Here is an 18,808-nt window from a genome sequence, read left to right as displayed (position 1 = left end):
GCAAGGAAAAAACAATCCAGGCAGATTCTATTATTATTCTTAAAAACATGCTTGGAATGCATTCATTTTAAAATTCATCCATTAAATAAGTTAATATTCAAGTTAGACTGAACTGCTGTTATCTGAATTTAATTTGTGCACTGCTACTTCGTAACACCACCCACTGAAAAAGAAGGGCAAAAAGAGAGCGTATTTTCCCTGCTCTACACTTTAGATATCACATAATAGACTGGTTGTCATTCTGGAATGTTCTGTATTTTGCTACACTATCTTGATTTGGCTTGATTGTCTACTAAATTATATACTGCTCCATTTCAGGCAGAGCTCCTGCTACACCCCAGGGCATCCATGGTAAAGCTGATCCCTTCGAAGACAGAGTAGAGCTGAAGAGGCACTTTTTCACATCATATATGACTATTCAGTCTCGACTGTGACAGAAAAATACCTGGCCATCAAGATATCTCAGCTTTTCATATTCCAACAGGCATCCATTTTCAAGATTTCAAACTCTTCTCTTGTTTACTTATAGCACCAGAACATCTGGAGCTTTCCAATATATTTTTTAATTTGTTTTTAATCACCAACATTCATACATGCCTATTTCACCACAAGATCACTTGCAGTGCATAAGGAGGAAGAACAAGCCAACTGAAAATACCACCCTCCTCCTTTTTGGTTTATGAAACCTTAATATTCATAGTACCCACAAGGGCAGGTAAAGATTTCAATTAGTTTGTTTTGTTTTGCAATCTATACATCTTATCCTTTAGACTAGGGGTTGCAACCTCGGCCCTCGCCAGGTCAGGTTTTCAGGATATACCCAATGAATATGCATGAGATCTATTTGCTTACAACAGAGGCTGGATGGCAGCCCTTGAGGACCGAGATCAGACAACCCTGCTTTAGACATTGTTCTAGTAGCAAGATAAAGACAAATGAAAGTTTCCAGATTATTCTTTTGACCAGACAGTCTTTCCTTCATTTAGAATTTCAGCAAATCTGAACAGCTCTCATTTGGGCTATGGTGCCATAGGCCTTCGTAACCAGCTACTTAGGTTTTCCTCTCATTTTTAGCCCTCCCCCCCACAACCCCCTTCCCCAATTCAGCCCAGTCACTGAGGCAACAGACTGCTGTTCCTTCCATAGCCTGGAAATATGGATTCTAGCCTGTAGATGACATTCTTGAATGACAAATGATGCTCTCTTCCCTCAAGGCTTATCAATATTATGTTATATATACATTACATACACACACACACACATTAGGTGTATATACCTGTTATATACAGTAGGGCTTCTGCAGTGTGTAATAGAAAGTAAAATTAAAATGACTGATAGTGTAAAGCAGGGTTCAATACATCCTGGGCGCCTGATCGCCATGGCACCTAGAAATTGAGTTCAGGTGCCTGAGATTTTATACCTTTAAATGCTTTTTTTTTTTTCCTTCTTCTTTTGCAGAGCTGCCTCACAAACTGCGTCTCCCAGCTCTGCACCACAATTTGGCTCTCTATAAACATGAGCTGTACAGTGCAGGAAGTTCAATAAGTCTCGTGATTTCAAGTCTTGCTCCAGTGCATGATACCACTTACTATCGCTCGCTGAGATGGAGTTGTAGGTTCCAGCTGATTTGATGCCATTAAGCTTGCAAGTCTCAGCACCCTCCTGGCCTTCGTAATGTCCTTAGTGGAATGCAATTTTCCTGCCAGTGTAACATTAAGACGGAAAGGGAACAACCAGTAATTTTGCCTGTTCCTTGTTAATCAGACTACTGATCACAGGCTTGATTTCTCTCAGTCTATCTAACGTGAAGGCAGACAGATCTTGATCCACGTGTACCACTGTCTCGTATTTAAGAGCCTTCTTCCTGCATGACATGCAAACCACCACAGTGGCATCAGTATATTTACTGGGGCTTATTGTTTGCAGGTTTGCCCAGGACTGAGGCCCAGATGCACAAAACCTAACGAGCCCACAACTTGCGTTTTAAACTGGTTCCAGCCAGTTTAAAACGCAAGTAGTTCACCCTGGGCATGCACTAAGGGCATTTTCCCTGCCACGGTAGCAGGCAACGAAAACGGAATGCAAATGATTGAAAAGCTATTATAATGAGCTGCAGTACCGTTGCAGCCCATTATAATCAGATGCACTACCGTTTTTCCGATTCCCTTACCGTAGGAACCCTAACGAGATGTCTGACCTCTTGTTAGGGCTCCTGTGAGGGAATCGGAAAGAAAAAGGGCCCCAAAAAAAGGTATAAAAAAAATAAAAAATAAAAAAAGCAGGGAGCGCATGTGAGGGGCGTCCTTTAAGGACGTATTCTCCCTGCGCTTGTGAGAGACGTCTTTTTTTTTTCTCACAGTTTTTTGCTCTGCCGGCGCTCGTGTTTTTTTCCCCCCTTCTATTTAGTCTTCGCCGCGCCACTTACCCCTCCACAGCGAAATGTTTCTATTTTCCTGGTTGCCGGAGAATCGGGACGTCCCTTTAGATTAGGCTCCTCTTCCTGGTCTCTTCAGCCAATCAGAGCGCGTTTTGCTGACAACAGCCAACTAAGCCCGCTTTGATTGGCTGAAGAGACCAGGAAGAGGAGCCTAATCTAAAGGGACGTCCCGATTCTCCGACTCAGGTACCGAAGGACTAGAGAATGCAAGTGAGCTACAACGAGTAGCTCATTTGCATTCCCTATCGTTGATGCATTCCCGTTCCCTACCGATTCGCTATGGAATCGGTAGGGAACGGGAATTACCAATGTCTTTAATGCATCTGGGCCTCTATGCACTAGCTCTATTTCCAGCACAGCTATCTCCTCAGCCATTTTTCCTCCAGGAAGACTCGGCATTGCACACAACCACCTCCACACTTTCCAACCCAGTAGCCTCAGGGAGTCCTCTGAATCGCTAAAGCAGCTAGAGCTCTTCAGCTTGGAGAAAAGATGGCTAAGGGGAGATATGATAGAGGTCTATAAAATAGTGATTGGAGTGGAACGGGTAGACATGAAATGCTTGTGTATTCTTTCCAAAAATACTAGGACTAGGGGGCACGTAATGAAGCTACAAAGTAGTAAATTTAAAACAAATTGAAGAAAATATTTCTTCACTCAACGTGTAATTAATCTCTGGAATTCATTGCCAGAGAATGTAGTAAAAGCAGTTAGCTTAGCGGGGTTTAAGAAAAGGTTTGGATAGCTTCCTAAAAGAAAAATCCATAAGCCATTATTAAGATTAACTTGATAAGCAGCATAAAACATATTGTACTGTTTTACGATCTTGTCAGGTACTTGCAACCTGGATTGGCCACTGTTGGAAACAGGATGCTCAGCTTGATGGACCTTCGGTCTGTCCCAGTATGGCAACACTTATGTTCTTATGTATCCAATTTATACTCCATGGTTGCTAATATTTCCGCATGCCCCTCACTTTTCACCTCTGTCTCCTTTACACATACTCCAATATCCCTCAAGTCCCTGTGAATATTTTCAATGTTTGCACATCATACCTCCTTCATAATTCTAATTTCATTAACCAGGTCGACATAACACTAAGCTTCTTCTTTAACCCTCTGGACATATGGTTTCTGAATGCAGTCAGATACTGCTTTACTGTCAAGAGTGGTCGATGGCGATAGTGTGCACGCTGTAGCCGTGCTCTCAAGGTGTGAAGTGGTCCACTGTTTACCTTTACCCTCCACTGGCTTAACTCTGCCTACCATTGCCTTCTTTTGTTCTCTTGTAAGTAGACACTGCACCACAGACTTTTTTGTTTAGCTAGGAGCAGGGGAATGGAGCTTGGAAGCCAGGCTGCCATCAATTCCCTCCTATGCATGTACTGTTTAAGTACACAGTTTTGCAATTTTATGAAAGCCCTTCTCTGCATGAACCTCTATAAAATTGATCCCAATGTGAACAGCAAGTTAAATAAGGAGAAAACTAAATAAAGGAGATATTATCTTTCCTTGAGTTCCAACAGATCAATCCAGAACTTGCGGAATTTAAGAACAATGAGAGAAAGTGTGAAAGGTCTGCTACAGGCTGAGAAAGAACTGGCAGAAGATGCAAGAACTTTGCATAGTGGTGTAGAGATGTTGTAGGGGCCGGGGACTTGTTGGGCAGACTGGATGGATCATACAGGTCTTTATCTGCCGTCATTTACTATGTTACTATGGTTGTGCTTGAGATAATGTATACCTCTGTGTATATTTCTGTGCCTCTGGTAGGAGCAACATCACAACAAAGCTTCCATTTGAAAATTTGAGCTGGAGCAGAGAAATTAACAGATACAAATTTACCTGTGTTCATTCTGATGGGCCTATGCCCAGAACTTGGTGCTATCTGAAATAGCGCCCAATCAATACTGCAGTAGCAGTGCTGAAAAATAGCTCCCCAATGTTCAATTGTAAAAACATTCAAATGATATGCGTTCTGTTTACCTGAAAGCAAGGGGAAGGAACATGCCTGGTGCATGCACACGAGAGTTTTGGGATAAGCACGGCTCTCGTATGCATGCGTCAGGCAACCCCGGAATTAAAGCACACACTGGCGCACCTTTACATATAACCTTTTCAAATTTTTTTTTCATTTGAAAAGCTTATTATTTAAGCACAGAAAACAGGTGCCAATGTGTGCTTTCACTTTCAGGTTTGTTCTGACTTGCATACATTAGTCTCTCACTGTCAGCGCTTAAAGGCTCGAACAGGCTTCCTTCTGCTTTCAAATTAAATAAAAACCAGCAGCTTTTAAATAAAAAATCATGGGAAATCTCTTCAAACACTCCAACACGTGCTCCAAGCTGGCATTAGGTTTTCAGCAGGAAGGGTGGCTTTCTTTTGTGTGCTGCTCTATGAGAATTAGGAGGGAATAGGAATTGACCTCATTAACATCCATTTGAATACATTTGCATGCTATTTGCACTAATCTTTGGTGCTTACGTTGTTTCTTGTGCTAGAGCCCTCTGAGCATTCTGCACTCACACCAGCATTAGTTTGGTGCTAATTGCCTCTAACACCGGCATTGGGTTTTGAGCATCTGCCCATAAGTGAGGGAAGTTTTCAGCCCAGGGAATTCACTCAACTAATACTGGGCAAAGTTCTTCTACTGCTTCCATTTTGTATCTTTTCAGAAGCACCAAAAAAAAAAAAAAAAAAGCTAAATATTCTATTTTACTTCTTCCATTTGTGAAGTTTTTTTCACACATACAACTTTGTAAGACACATTGAGGCATATTTTCAAAGCACTCAGCCTTCCAAAGTTCCATAGAAACCTATGGAACTTTGGAAGGCTAAGTGCTTTGAAAATATGCCTCATAATCTGCAAATCTCACTCTACGGAGCAAGTCCACCCTTAGCACTTCTGGTGCCAGAAGCAATGGAGGGTGAAACTGACTTGCCCAGCTTCCCTGGTTCTCAGCCTATTACTGCAGAGCTGCCCCAAGTTACCCAGTTCCGGGAGGGAGACTTTTTGATGAGTTCTAGTTTTAAATATACATCCCAATTCGGCGTGCTATTTGTAGTCCTTAATAATACCAACTGAAATCACTGAGTCAGGTCTCAATGTGCTGGGATAGGGTTGCCAAAAATCCAGGACTGGCCCAGTATTTCCTTCCTGGAACTCAATGATTTGGCAGCTCTCTAGCTCTAGCCATTAAGCCACTCCATTTGAAGCATGTGCTTCCCTAGTTCCAATTTTCATTCACAAACTATTACTGCTACCACGCTGACAGCTAGGCTCTGCATTTTCGTCTGCTACTTCTGGAAAGGTAAAATGTAGTGGTGGTTAAGAAAAGCAGTAAACCTGGAGGGGACCATGATACGGGGGACTCACAAATATATATTTGCCTAGAGCCAAATATACTATTAATCTGGCTCTACTCTTGCTATTAGAAGCTTTTCTATCTTCCTCTTACATAAATTTATCTACCATATCTCCTCCAAGTTTCTTCAAACAACTCCTGAACCCTCTTCTTCCCTATATACAATCTATTCTTACCACCAGTTTTATTGCTGGAGCATTTCCATCAAGAATGCAAGCAGGCCATTGTTTGGCCATATCTGAAGAACCCAAAATCTAACTCTACTATCATATAACCAACTATCATCCCATCGCTAGCCTGCCCTTTCTTTCTAAACTTATTGCATTATGTAGCTATAATTCGGGTTCCTCTTTCCCACATGCATCACTTTGCACTTGCTCACATTAAACGTCATCTGCCATTTAGACGCTCAGTCTCCCAAGGTCCTCTTGTAATTTTTCACAATCCTCTCACGATTTAACAAATTTGAATAACTTTGTGTCGTCAGCAAATAGTTACTCCCATCTCTAGGTCATTTATAAACATGTTAAAAAGCAGCGGTCCCAGAAGCAAGTCCTTTCCCACACACTGTCAGGTACCAGAAGCTCCAAATTTAATAACTCAATGGGGGTCAAACGTTTGAAACAGTCATTAAATCGAGATGAATAGCAGGCACATGTATATTTGAGGAATGTATTGTTTCCTCGATGGACGTTACAGTAGTATCTACAAACAGCATTATTCTCATCCTCACACTCTCTCATATTCTAGGCAGTTCACAACATATTTGCACATAAAATAACAGACAACATACTAACAAGACATTACGTATGCCTAAAAAATATATACCCAAACATAAAATCGTTTCCCACCACAAAATCCAGACATCACAATCCCCATTAATCAGTAAACCCAATCTCAACAGTTACTCGTAATTCAAATCAAAGGCACTGGCAAACAGAAAAGCCTTTAAATATTTCCAGAATTATAAATAATTTACAGAGACACCAGATAAATGTTAAATTACTGGCGAGAGGGCCAAACCCTGAGGAGCGCCTGAAATAATGTTCATCCAACTTGAAGTAACATGTTTGGTCTCAACCTGGAATAACCTACCTTCCAGGAAGAAACCAAACCATGACAAGACCTTCCCTCCAATTTTTTTTTTTTGTTACATTTGTACCCTGCACTTTCCCACTCATGGCAGGCTCTATGCGGCGGGCAATGGAGGGTTAAGTGACTTGCCCCGAGTCACAAGGAGCTGCCTGTGCCGGGAATTGAACTCAGTTCCTCAGGACCAAAGTCCATCACCCTAACCACTAGGCCACTCCCATCTCTTCCAAACAGCCCAATAACATATCATGAATAATAGTGTCAAAGGCTGCAGACACATCTAAGGCCACCATAAAGTAGCTCAGCCCTTTATCAGAACTAGCCCTGACACTTTCACATACCGTAACTGGCATATGTAAGTCACATAGAGGATCTTTTACTAAAGTGCACTAATTTAGTGCGCAAAAAAAAAGACTTACTACAAAACAAGTTACAGCATGACATCCCCCTCATATTAACCCGTACCTGTTCTGAATACTAAAGAATGTTGCCCTAGAAAAATTGCTAATAAAGCAGGCAGAATCTAAGTGAAAAATGAACTCACCTCAAGTATGTGTTCTGTTTGCTGCTCTCGATCTAGTTTTCTTGATGTAGTTGTGATCAGACCTAGAAAATAAAACAAGCAAATAAAAATCTCCTATTTGTTAAGTCCTCGAATATAAAGAAGTCAGGTGATAGAAATGTGAAAAGTTATATGAACAATTTTTGCAATACTATGGAAGTCAGACTACAGGTCATGACCTTTACATAAACTACTCAATCCTAAAAATACTCTTCCAAGCACGCGTAGGTATACACACTTATTGAATTTCAAACTTCTCCTTCCGAAACAAAGCTGCATTCAACATGGAAGGAACTCAAAGAAAGTTAGAAGGCTTTGCGACTGAAAAGAGGGCGATAATATAAACATAGCTAAAATCTCAAAACCTTACTGTTTACAACAAAACATGACAAATCCACAGGGAATAAACAACAAAATTTATATCTATGTCAACACCTAAAATTGAATTGCAGTTTAATAAAGGGCATTTTAAAACTCCATGCATGTATGTGTTACAGTTATTCCAAAAGAAAGAACAAGTGTGTATGCACGCAATGCAAATGCATGTCTTCCAGGGTGCACGTGTGTACGTTCCCTCACACACACACACGCTCTCTCTCTCTCTTCCTCACACACATACTCTCTCTTCCTCACTTCACTCACCTATGCCTTCTTGCTCACACACTGGCTGGACTCCCTTATTCTCCTCCCGCCCAAGATATTTCCTACCCTTTTGCCTCCCCACCCCAACTCTCCCTTACTCCTCCCAATTCTCTTGTTTTTCCTCCATTCTGATCTTTACCTCCCTCCCCCCATTTGTTCATCACTGTCAATGTCCATGCTGCCACCAGCATAAACAGCACAGTCAGCATGAAGGTCTCCTTGCACATGGCCTATAAATTCTCTGGACCTTTTGCTAGCAGCGCCTGGGAATTCCTGCCAGCCATGCCACTTCATCTACTGGTTGTTTCTGTGGTTCTTCAATCCATGAGGCCGACAGATCCCTGCTAGGCCCTCTTCTTCCGCTGCCGCAACTCCTCTGGGTCTTCAAATGACAGCGGTGAAGATTCCCAGCAGCTAAGCTGCTGGCTTCAACATTTTTTTTTGCCTGTTGCTCACTTTCTCCTAACCCGATATGTCATGCTTCTTCACAGATGGATGTTTTAAATAAATAAAAACTCTAAGCCTCTTTCTATTTTATAAAATGAGTTTAAAATAGGGCTGTTCATCGATTAAAAGCTTCAACCCATGGTGGATCACGATTAAAAAATGTAATTGTACTTTTGGCTGCGTGGAGCGCCCCCTCATATTTCCTCCTGTACAGTGCAATATATAGATAGTAGATATAAATTCTCAAAACTGACATATTTCAATTCTGGTTCTGCTTTATTGTGCTCTGAACTCTGTTTTCTGGACCTACTGTCTTATTCACTACTTCTTTTTTTTTTCTCTTCCTTCACTTCCTGCTCTATATCCATCTTTCACACTTAACTTTCTTCCATTTTTCTTCTTCCTGCTCATATCTATCTAGTTTCCATCTCTTCCCTTCCCCCATGGACACCATTCATTCTCCTCCTTTCTCTCTTCCCTTCCATGGACACCATCTCCTACTGTCTCTCTTCTTGCCCCTTCCCGGACATTATCTCCTCTCCTCTTCTTCCTCCTCTCTTCCCCTCCCTGGGCACCATCTCCTCTCCTTCAAGGGCACCATCTCATCCCCTCTCCTCCCCTTCATGGGCACCATCTCATCCATTCTCTCCCCTTTCCTTCCCCTCTCTCCATGGACACCATCTCCTCCCATCTCTCTTCTCTATCCTTTCCTTTCCAGAGGCACCATGTCCTCCTATCTTCCTCTGTTCTCTTCTCCTCCCTGGGTACCATGTCCTCCCATCTTCCTCCCCTCCCCAGGCACTATCTCTTCTTCCCCCCCCCCCCCCCCCCATCTTTCTTTTTGTTTTTTTTTTTTGTCTTTTTCCATTTTTTATATCCAGGATCTCTCTCTAATGCTGCTTTTATCTTTCTCCTCTGACCTTGCGTTTAACACTAAAGGAAGGATACATCTCCATCGTCCTCGTTTCGCCCCAGGGGTATCTGTTTTAAGGTTCCTAATTGAGTATACCAAGAATAGAATATTTCCCAATATCAATACTTATCTGCAGTGAGATATTGGTCCACTGCTGTCAACTTCTCTCAACACAGCTGTTGACCTTAGCAGGTTTAAGTGCGGATATTGTGAGATACTTTAATCTTGGTATGCTCAATTAGGAACCTTAGAACAGTTATATCCCTGTGGCAGCCCCACTGGGGTGAAACGTGGACCACATCGGGTGGTCATTTCAATAAAGTATCTTTGTTTAGGACTGTGTATTTGGGATCTGCTTTTTCTTTACCATGATATATAAATGTCCAGTCATTCAAAGTTCTAGACTTTTTGGCAAAATGCTCAGAAAAATATTGCATACCCAGCCACCCTTTAAAGGGTACAAGTGGTTATATCTTTAGGTTCCTCCAATGAGATTGGAAAGTGCCTCCTGAACAGCAAAGACTATTGAATCTGTTAATATGCCTTGATTTACAAACTAACTTGAAAGATGCTACTTTGTTAAATATTCACTTTTGGTGGAACAAGCAGGGCAATTCTATACCTAGGGGAAGCAGTTATGCATGCCTTGCCTAAGTACAATTTCACTAAATGCTATTCTATAAGGTAGTGCATAAGTATCCTAGCACATAACTCCATGAGGGGTGTACACACAGATAGAACATGGGAAGGGCAAAGGTTGGAGTCCAACTTGCACGCATAACTTATAGAATACTATAAGTTATGCATGTGTCATGGCACACTCACCACTGAACTTGCATAAATGGTCACGCCTAATATAAGTGTGCCAATTCAGGTTTATACAGTATTCTATAATGGCATCATGGTGCACAGAAGCCATTATAGAACTGGCACTCAGCACGCAGAATTGGCGTGCCTAAATAAAGGCACCAAGTTACAGAACTGCCCTCTGCACATCTAATGCACAAGTATGAGATTAAAGTAGCTGAAAAATCAAATACAGTCATCCATGTAAGCAAGGAATGGCAACCAATTCAGGACTACCTGGCCACGGAATCAAATGCATGATGTTAGGGAGATGCCATGTTTATTGCAATACTTAGGCTCGAGTGTGAACTTGTAATTGTAATACTTGCAGGATAATCCCTTGGTCTGTTCTCCTTGATTTTCATTGTAAATGTTTACTAGTTTATGTTATGTCTTGATTTGGAAGATTAATAAAGTGTTTAAACTTCAAAAAAGAATTATATTATTCCTTTTCTGAAGAAAAAAAAAATCTTTCACCCATGCAAAGAATAATTCTGCTAGCACATCATAATTTAGAAAATGCTTTGCAACAAAAATGCTTTGAAGGAAAAATTAAAATCATACCCTCACCATGGTAGACATTTCACAGATATATTAAGTTGTTTACAATATTTCAGAAGCTGATTTCTATGCAAGATGGTTAAAATTAACCTACTTTGAACTTGCAAGGGTTTTCTATTTCTGTATGTGATTATACGCTGCCACACTAGCCTGATACATTTCTAGCATTAACAAGAAGATTTAGTCTATACTGAAGGCTCCCAAACCTGTCCTGGAGAAACCCAAGTTAATCAGGTATTTAGACTACACAATGTATGTGCATGAGATAAATTTGCATGCAATGGAGGAAGTGCTTGCAGAGTTATCTCATGAATATTCACTGCAGATATTCTGAAGATCTGACTGGCTGGTGTCAGACTGGCAATTTTATAAAGTGTTGTCTATGTGGGGCCTACATTCTCTGATAGAAAACTAGTGTAACTGAGTATGTGGTTAGGTGTAAGCACTTATGCCAGTCATAGAGCTGAAATCCTTGTGCCTGGATTCCAAAGATGCATGCCTAATGTATACTATCCTATAAGTTAAATTATGTGGAGCCCTGCCAACGCTCCATCCAGATTCCATCCATGTGAACGATCACCTACAAACTATGCGCTATCGAAGATATGTGCAAAGTTACAGAGTATAACAGCAGAAGGTAGGGTCACAGCAGAAGGTAGGGTCAAAGTATACACAATAGAGGGAATGGAGGGGTGGCCTAGTGTTTAGAGCATCGGGCTTGATATCCAGAGGTGGCCAGTTCATATCCCACTGCTGCTCCTTGTGATCTTGGGCAAGTCACTTAACCCTCCACTGCCTCAGGTACCAACTTAGATTGTGAGCCCTCCAGGGACAGGGAAATAGCAGTGTACTTGAATGTAACTCACCTTGAGCTACTACTGAAAAGGTGTGAGCAAAATCCAAATAAATAAAATACAGAAGAAGTGCCAAGGGCCGTTCAAGCATGGCATGCCAAGAGCTGTTTATGAGACCTGACATGGGTCATGTTTCGGCATCAGGAATAACATGTATAGAATGTTTGTACGTTTGGGAAGCTTGCCAGGTGCCCTTGGCCTGGATTGGCCGCTGTCGTGGACAGGATGCTGGGCTCGATGGACCCTTGGTCTTTTCCCAGTATGGCATTACTTATGTACTTATCAGGGGTCTGATCAAAGAAAACGAAAATACAGATAGAGCCTACTAATTAGTCACAATGCAAAGAATAACATGCACTGAAATCTTTGATAACTGATATCAGAAAGCAAACTGGTAAGACAAAGTGGGAAAAAAAGACATTATTTATTCAAAGCATGTGATACTTTGAAAAATCCAAAATCAAATGTTATAAATATGAACATAGTGTAACTGTGTGAAACATGCACATACTGTAAACTGTGTGGATTTTATACATATGAAATCAGTAATGTGAACAGAGGTACATCCAGCATGGATTACAAAATGACTCGTGAAAAAAGCATTATTTTTAAAAATGTGATTAAATTAGCAGGCTCTACATATTTTCGTTTTGTATTCTTTGATCAGACCCAGATGCATGCGCTTGACACTGAAACACGGCCCATGTCGGGCCTAATAAAGAGCTCTTGACTATCCCATGTTTAACAGTCCGTAGTTACAGAATAACACACAGCGGGATTAGTGACATTTATGTCTGCATTCTGGCCATTCAAAAGTCTATTTCATACCTAAAAGTTGGTGCCCAGGTTATAGAATTACCCCCCCCCCCCCCCCCCCCCAACATTAAAGGCATGTACTGCCCTCTGCCTATTTAATGACTCTGCACAGAAAAGCTCTCTGTAGAAAGAAACTGTAGATTAGTCCTCAAACTTCCAAGCCTAAAAGCAGAGCAAATGCCTGCTGACCCCAATTCAGTGATGCAGTCATAAAGGCTGCTTTCAGCTTTGCTATTTTATCCACTAAGAGCATTACAGGAACCTCTGCAGAATACTGAAATTAGCAGTTCCAAAATCTCTCGCTTTCTGCATCGTTTATTTATTTATTTGGATTTTGCTCACACTTTTTTCAGTAGTAGCTCAAGGTGAGTTACATTCAGGTACTCTGGATATTTCTCTGTCCCAGGAGGGCTCACAAAGAGTGTGGGGGGGGGGGGGAACCTTTACGCTTACAGGCAGGACTAAAAAAAAATGTTGCAAAGCTTAGATGCTAAATATTTTTTAAGAGCAAGAAATCGTACAAGTAAATATTCAGCTGCCATAGATATTCAGCATCACTATCCAGATAGTGGCCGGCACTGAATATTTGGATAAGGCGGTCAGCACTGAAATTTATCAGAACAGTGGCACTATTCAGTCAGGCCCCAATGCTCAAAACTCCAGTGCTATTCTGAATAACACTGTAAAAATGCCACCGTAACAGCGCAGGACAACAACACCCTAATGCTCAATGCTAATGTGATGCAAATATAGGTGACAGGAAACAGACGCCAATGTGTGCTTTCACTTTGGGCATTTTTATTTTTTAGCACAATGTATGCTTTTGCTTGGGTCTGCTGTTTCTCATAACCAGTGCTTAAGGGCTAGCATGGGATTCCTTCTGCTTCCAAAAGCAATTAAAACTGGCAGATTTTGCAGAAAGAGTCATGAGAGAAGCATGAGAATCGTGGGAAATCCACTCTGCCAACATTCCGACTCCTACTCCGACTTGGCGTTATTCTTTGCAGCAAGGCAAGGCAGTTTTGTTTCAGGCGCACTTTTCTGAGCATTGGGGAGGAATGCAAAATGACCTCATAAACATGAGCTTGATTACATTTGCACACTATCTGTGCTAGTGCCTGGCATGCTCATTTCACATGCTAGAACCCTCTAATGGCCTCTAGCACCCGCGTTTACTTTTCAGTATCGGGGCCTCATCTATCCAAATAACTTATAATGTCTCAACAACTTCAGACAGCCTTCTATCTGTCTTAAATTATCCGGATAGCAGACTGAATACCACCACTATCCAGACAATTTCAAGACTGTCCTAGCTCCACCCACACTGCAGAGGTACTACACTGACCTGGTATTTGTTTTTCCCTATGGAATCTATTTCCTTTTTCAAACGTTTTTGGTTTTATAAGCTTTCCATTTTCCCCTCTCTCTAGTCTTTTCCTCCCCCTTCTCTCCCTCACATCTAGACTTTTCTCCCCTTTCCTGCAGCCTTTTTCTTTACAAAGCATCTCGGCAGCAGGAGTCTGTCCTAGAAAATGGGTCTTCCACGTAGCCCAGTGGCAGCTCTTCCACTGTATAACATTAGTCTTACTGGGGCCATGTTTCTCCTTCATCTGATGCCATAGCCCCACCCAGGCTGGTGGAACTGGGAGCCAAATTTTAAGATACACGAGTGGCCTGGCACATTCCCTATCCTGATCACAGATATTAAATATACAAATATTTTATGTAGTAATTATTTTACTAATTTTGCAAGTGAACTGCTAGCCAAAGTTAGATGAAAAAAGCTAAATATCTAACAGAGGCCAGACTAAATATGGCCCTTTAAAACAAAAGGTTCTTATGTAACATCATAGGAACCAGCTCTGTGGGTGCTTGAGCACCCGCAATACTTAAACTTCTTGACTGTGTCCAGGGAGAGGTAATTTCCGTTGGGTTTAGCACCCCCAGTAATTTTGAAACGTTGGTTCCTATGTAACATCACATTTTTCATCTCAGTACTGTTGCAGTGTATAACACATGCATATCTTATCTGTTGGGAGGGGTATAAATAAAAATCCTCCAACAGATAGACAACCTTATCAGAAACCAGCCACAATACTATCTGTACTCCGCTTATCATTATAACTGTGCTGCAAGAAGATTTTAGAACCACAAGTGTCAAGAATCATGACATAATACTTCATATAAACAGTGGGAGGGCATAAATAACCAGCAGAGTGAAAACAGTTCCCGACTCCCCCACCCCCGCAATCCACTGGCTGCTGCTCCAGATTCACTTAAGAAAGAAAAACAAATTCCACAATCACAGCACATCTTCAGAAAAGGCCTGTAGCAATGCCTTAAGAAATCAAAGGCAAAAAGAGATTGTGGCGAAGATGGACTCAGCTAACTATCATTATTCAAATAATATTTCCTGCCACTCGTCAGCAAAAACAATTCCATTTCCCTTGAAATGTGCCCGTCACGTGGCAGTCATGCAGACGATATGAGGCTGGTCACTGACTCATTGTAACAGGTGACCGATCCTGTTTAATATCTAAACAGCACATTATTTATGCCGTCAAGGTCTGTCATTTCTCCCCATTTATGTAACTGGCAGTGAGGAAGTACAAGCCAGCCACATAGCTCCAGACCTTTCCTGCTGCAAGCAAGGTCTGGTTTCTCAGGGAAACCAAAAGATACAAATTTATCTACATATTAGACCACATGTAAGTAGGTACATATCAAATATTCATTATGGACATCAAGAAAACAGACCTGTCTGCTATCATGGAGAATAGGGTTTGTATTTACCTGGTTTACAAGCAGTGAAAACAGATAGAGCGATCCCTTTCTGGATATGAATTCTTCAATGCTGCACCACTGCCTTGGTTGAATACCTCATAAAGGCGGTTAAAAATCCCAATACAAAAATAACTAAACAACATACTTGGTCATCAGAAATCTCGCGGCTTATAACGAACCTGGTGGGATCACCGTTCTGGGGACAGTCGTGAATGTCACCAATGGAGAACACCAGAATTCATGATTTCAGTGGATAAGGTTTCCCCATTTCCCAACAGCACTAGTTTAGTTAGAAGATTCCCAGAGGGCAGAGATTTATGGTGGAAATTATCAACATGGGCTACCAATTAAGATGGGTTATTTTACCAGGGGGCTTGTGCTAACATAGCACAACTTATGATAAATTAACCCTACTTAACCATAGCCCACGTTAATAACTCTTCCCCCCCCCCCCCCCCAGTATCTGTTTCAAGTCAAATCTCTACTAGTCAGATCAGCTCTCAACAGTGCACTTCCCTCACATTTCTATTTTCAAAACATCCCATGCAGCAACGCCTGGGGTCTTCCAGTCCCACAGGCATTAATCATTCAACTAATTTCATGCAGGGAAAATAAACAAGGACCAGAGGTCATCAGAAAATAAAAAGGGTCTTATTAAAGAAAAAAACCTGCTCAACGCCCAGACACAAGAAATCAGCACATGAGTGTAAGAGACTTAATAATGAAAATCTATTTTAGTTTATGCTGGGAAAAATAAAAATCAAGGTTACACTGGTAAAGGAATAAAATAGAAAAAATAGTGTGATGGAAAGCACCATATTTCTAAGCCCAGTGTTTCCAGAAACTTATTTGGTTGTTAACATTATTAAAACCTTCCTTTTCTGTTCTCACTTATGTGTGCTAATCACTGAACTATCTATTTAATATGTTTATCTATATGCAATAGTTATATTTTAGTTTATTTATTAACATTCTACCTTAACCAAGGTGGATCACATAATAAACGTAAAATAAAAAAACTACAACAACATTATCATTTCAAATGTTTTCCAACAAATAACACTTATGCAACTGCAACCAAACAACTCCTATCCCCTTTCCAATCACAATCTGGCACAGAAACTCAACATACTAGTTATGATCTTTCTCCAGTTTAACTTCATACCACCTTGGATGAATTCTTTTGTAAAAGGCAGTTAAATCATAATAAATAAATACAAAGCAATGTCATTACCGAGATACCAGCATTTCAAGTTTTGAAAGTTCTGTCTACTTAGCCACTCCTACCATCATATACTCAACTGATCCCTGGTTGTCTTGTACTGGCCCTTATCAGAACCCCACACAGACACCAGGTTGCTAGAATTTCAAGCATCTTGCTACTCTTGGGCTAATTTTTCTCTGCTTCTGGGTGAGCTCATCCTAGATGCTTCCAAGAACACTGGGGGGGGGGGGGGGGGGGGGGGGGAGATGCTGTCAGCAGCAGGAGATTCAGACAGCAAACCAAGTATAGGAAAGCAACTGACGCTTGCCAGACATCACACTTGTGTGAATATGTCTCTGGTACAATGATGTGAATAATGAATGACAACATCTGAAGACTGCACTGGATGAAAGAAGAATTAAAAAAAAAAAAAAAACAAGGAGCTTGCCCAAAACAAAGAAAGAAAAAAAAGTTTTCAGAAAAAGTGTCATGAAATAGGAAAATTGAGTTTTGAGGAAATCTAGCCAGCATTCTTATACATTTTTTAAAAATAACTAGACAAGTTTCAGCATAAAATTTGTATTCATTAAAAGCATACGATGGTAGGGAAGACTTTCAGTGGATCCAGAAAAACATTCTTCAAAAACAGATCGTCTAAACATTGCCTACATTCTGTAAAGAAACACAAAAACAGAAAAAGAAAGACGATGGCAGACAAAGACCATATGGTCTGTCTACCCACACCATTTGCTCAGTTCTATAATCACATCCTCTCCCTTGAAGATCCTCTTCTGTGTTTGCCCCATGATTTCATAAACTTAGATATACTCTCCACTATCCACTAAAATATTTCCTTGGAATACCCAAAGTCTACTGTACCCTAATCCTATGACTCTCCCCCCCCCCCCCCCCACCATTCCAGAATTTACATGCCATTTAAAGAGACTTGCTTCCTGTGCACATATGATGGAGACATTTAATTACCTCCAAGGTATACCTCCCCTCTCCCACATTTCTTGCAAAGTATGCTTATTTGGATCTTTAAATCCATCTCAAGCATTATGACGACAGTAGCTGCCCTCCAGACCAACTCCATCCTTTTTTAAAAATGTTATTTCCATGACTGCACAAGTACTTCAAATCAGATCTCAGCAGAAACTTACACAGAGGCACTATCAACTTCCTGTTTTTCCTGCAGGGCATTCTTCTCCCTATGCACCTAAGGCCCTGATGGCGAACCTATGACACGCGTGTCAGCACTGACACGCGTAGCCATTTTGGATGACACGCGGCGCCGCCGCAGTGTGGTCCGCCCTCCCTCCTCGCTCCCGGAAACTAACCTTAAAGCCTCCTTTCACGTCGCAGCAAGCAGCAGCAGGGCAGGCCACTCCTTCCTTCCGTGTCCTGACCTCGCCTGACGTAACGTCCGCGAGGGCGGAGCACAGAAGGAAGGAGGAGAGGTCTGCCCTGCTGCTGCTTGCTGCAACGTGAAAGGAGGCTTTAAGGTTAGTTCCGGGCCCGGTAGCGGGTGGAGGGGGGGCCCGGCGACCTCGGGTGGGCAGCGATCTCGGGTAGGGGGGGCCCGGGGGCGTTCCTAGTAGCAGTGATTTTTCTTGAAGTGACACACCACCCGAGTTAGGCTCGGTTTTTTGGTGAATTTTGACACACCAAGCTCAAAAGGTTGCCCATCACTGACCTAAGGCAATAGCAAAAGGCAGAAGGATGCTTACCAATCCATTTGGCTACCTTAAGAACATCAGACACCATCATCCCCAGGTCCCTCTCTTCTTGCATGCACAGAAGTTCACCTCCTATACCAGTCCCTTGGGTTGTTGCAGACCAAAAGCAAGCCCCTATAATGTTTTTCCATTGAATATTAACTATCAAACACTAGATCATTCCTTGTTTTCCACATCTTCCAGGTTGTTTACCCTGTTGCAGATTTTGGTATAAACTGCATCGATGCTCATTTTGCCCAATAGCCTTTCCTCAATATAAAACTTGAAAATGACAGATACAAATCAAGGTAAGGTATACACAAAAAGTAGCACATATGAGTTTATCTTGTTGGGCAGACTGGATGGACTGCAAAGGTCTTTTTCTGCCGTCACCTACTATGTTACAAAAATGTTTAAAACAACCAGACTAAGGACTGAATGCTCCAGCACACCACTGGGAATGCCCATCTGCATTTACTATGACCCTTTATCTTCTTCCACACTAAAAGAAGATCATTTATGAACCTTCCCAAGATATTTAAGCATTTTTAAACATAAGAACTTCCAG

General features: G+C 41.5%; 1 protein-coding gene across 3 annotated transcripts in view; it reads right to left on the bottom strand.

Annotated features, from left to right (window-relative positions):
* FAT1 (FAT atypical cadherin 1) overlaps positions 1–18,808 on the bottom strand; it is a 332,072-nt gene that overhangs the window by 152,059 nt on the left and 161,205 nt on the right. For all 3 annotated transcript variants that reach the window (XM_030191474.1, XM_030191476.1, XM_030191475.1), the window contains exon 4: positions 7,438–7,499. In XM_030191474.1, the coding sequence (XP_030047334.1) occupies positions 7,438–7,499 (62 nt within the window). The remainder of the gene's footprint in view (positions 1–7,437; positions 7,500–18,808) is intronic.

Source organism: Microcaecilia unicolor, chromosome 2, assembly GCF_901765095.1.
Source record: "Microcaecilia unicolor chromosome 2, aMicUni1.1, whole genome shotgun sequence".
In the NCBI taxonomy this organism is placed as follows: domain Eukaryota; kingdom Metazoa; phylum Chordata; class Amphibia; order Gymnophiona; family Siphonopidae; genus Microcaecilia; species Microcaecilia unicolor.
This window is presented reverse-complemented; position numbering and strand designations above follow the sequence as displayed.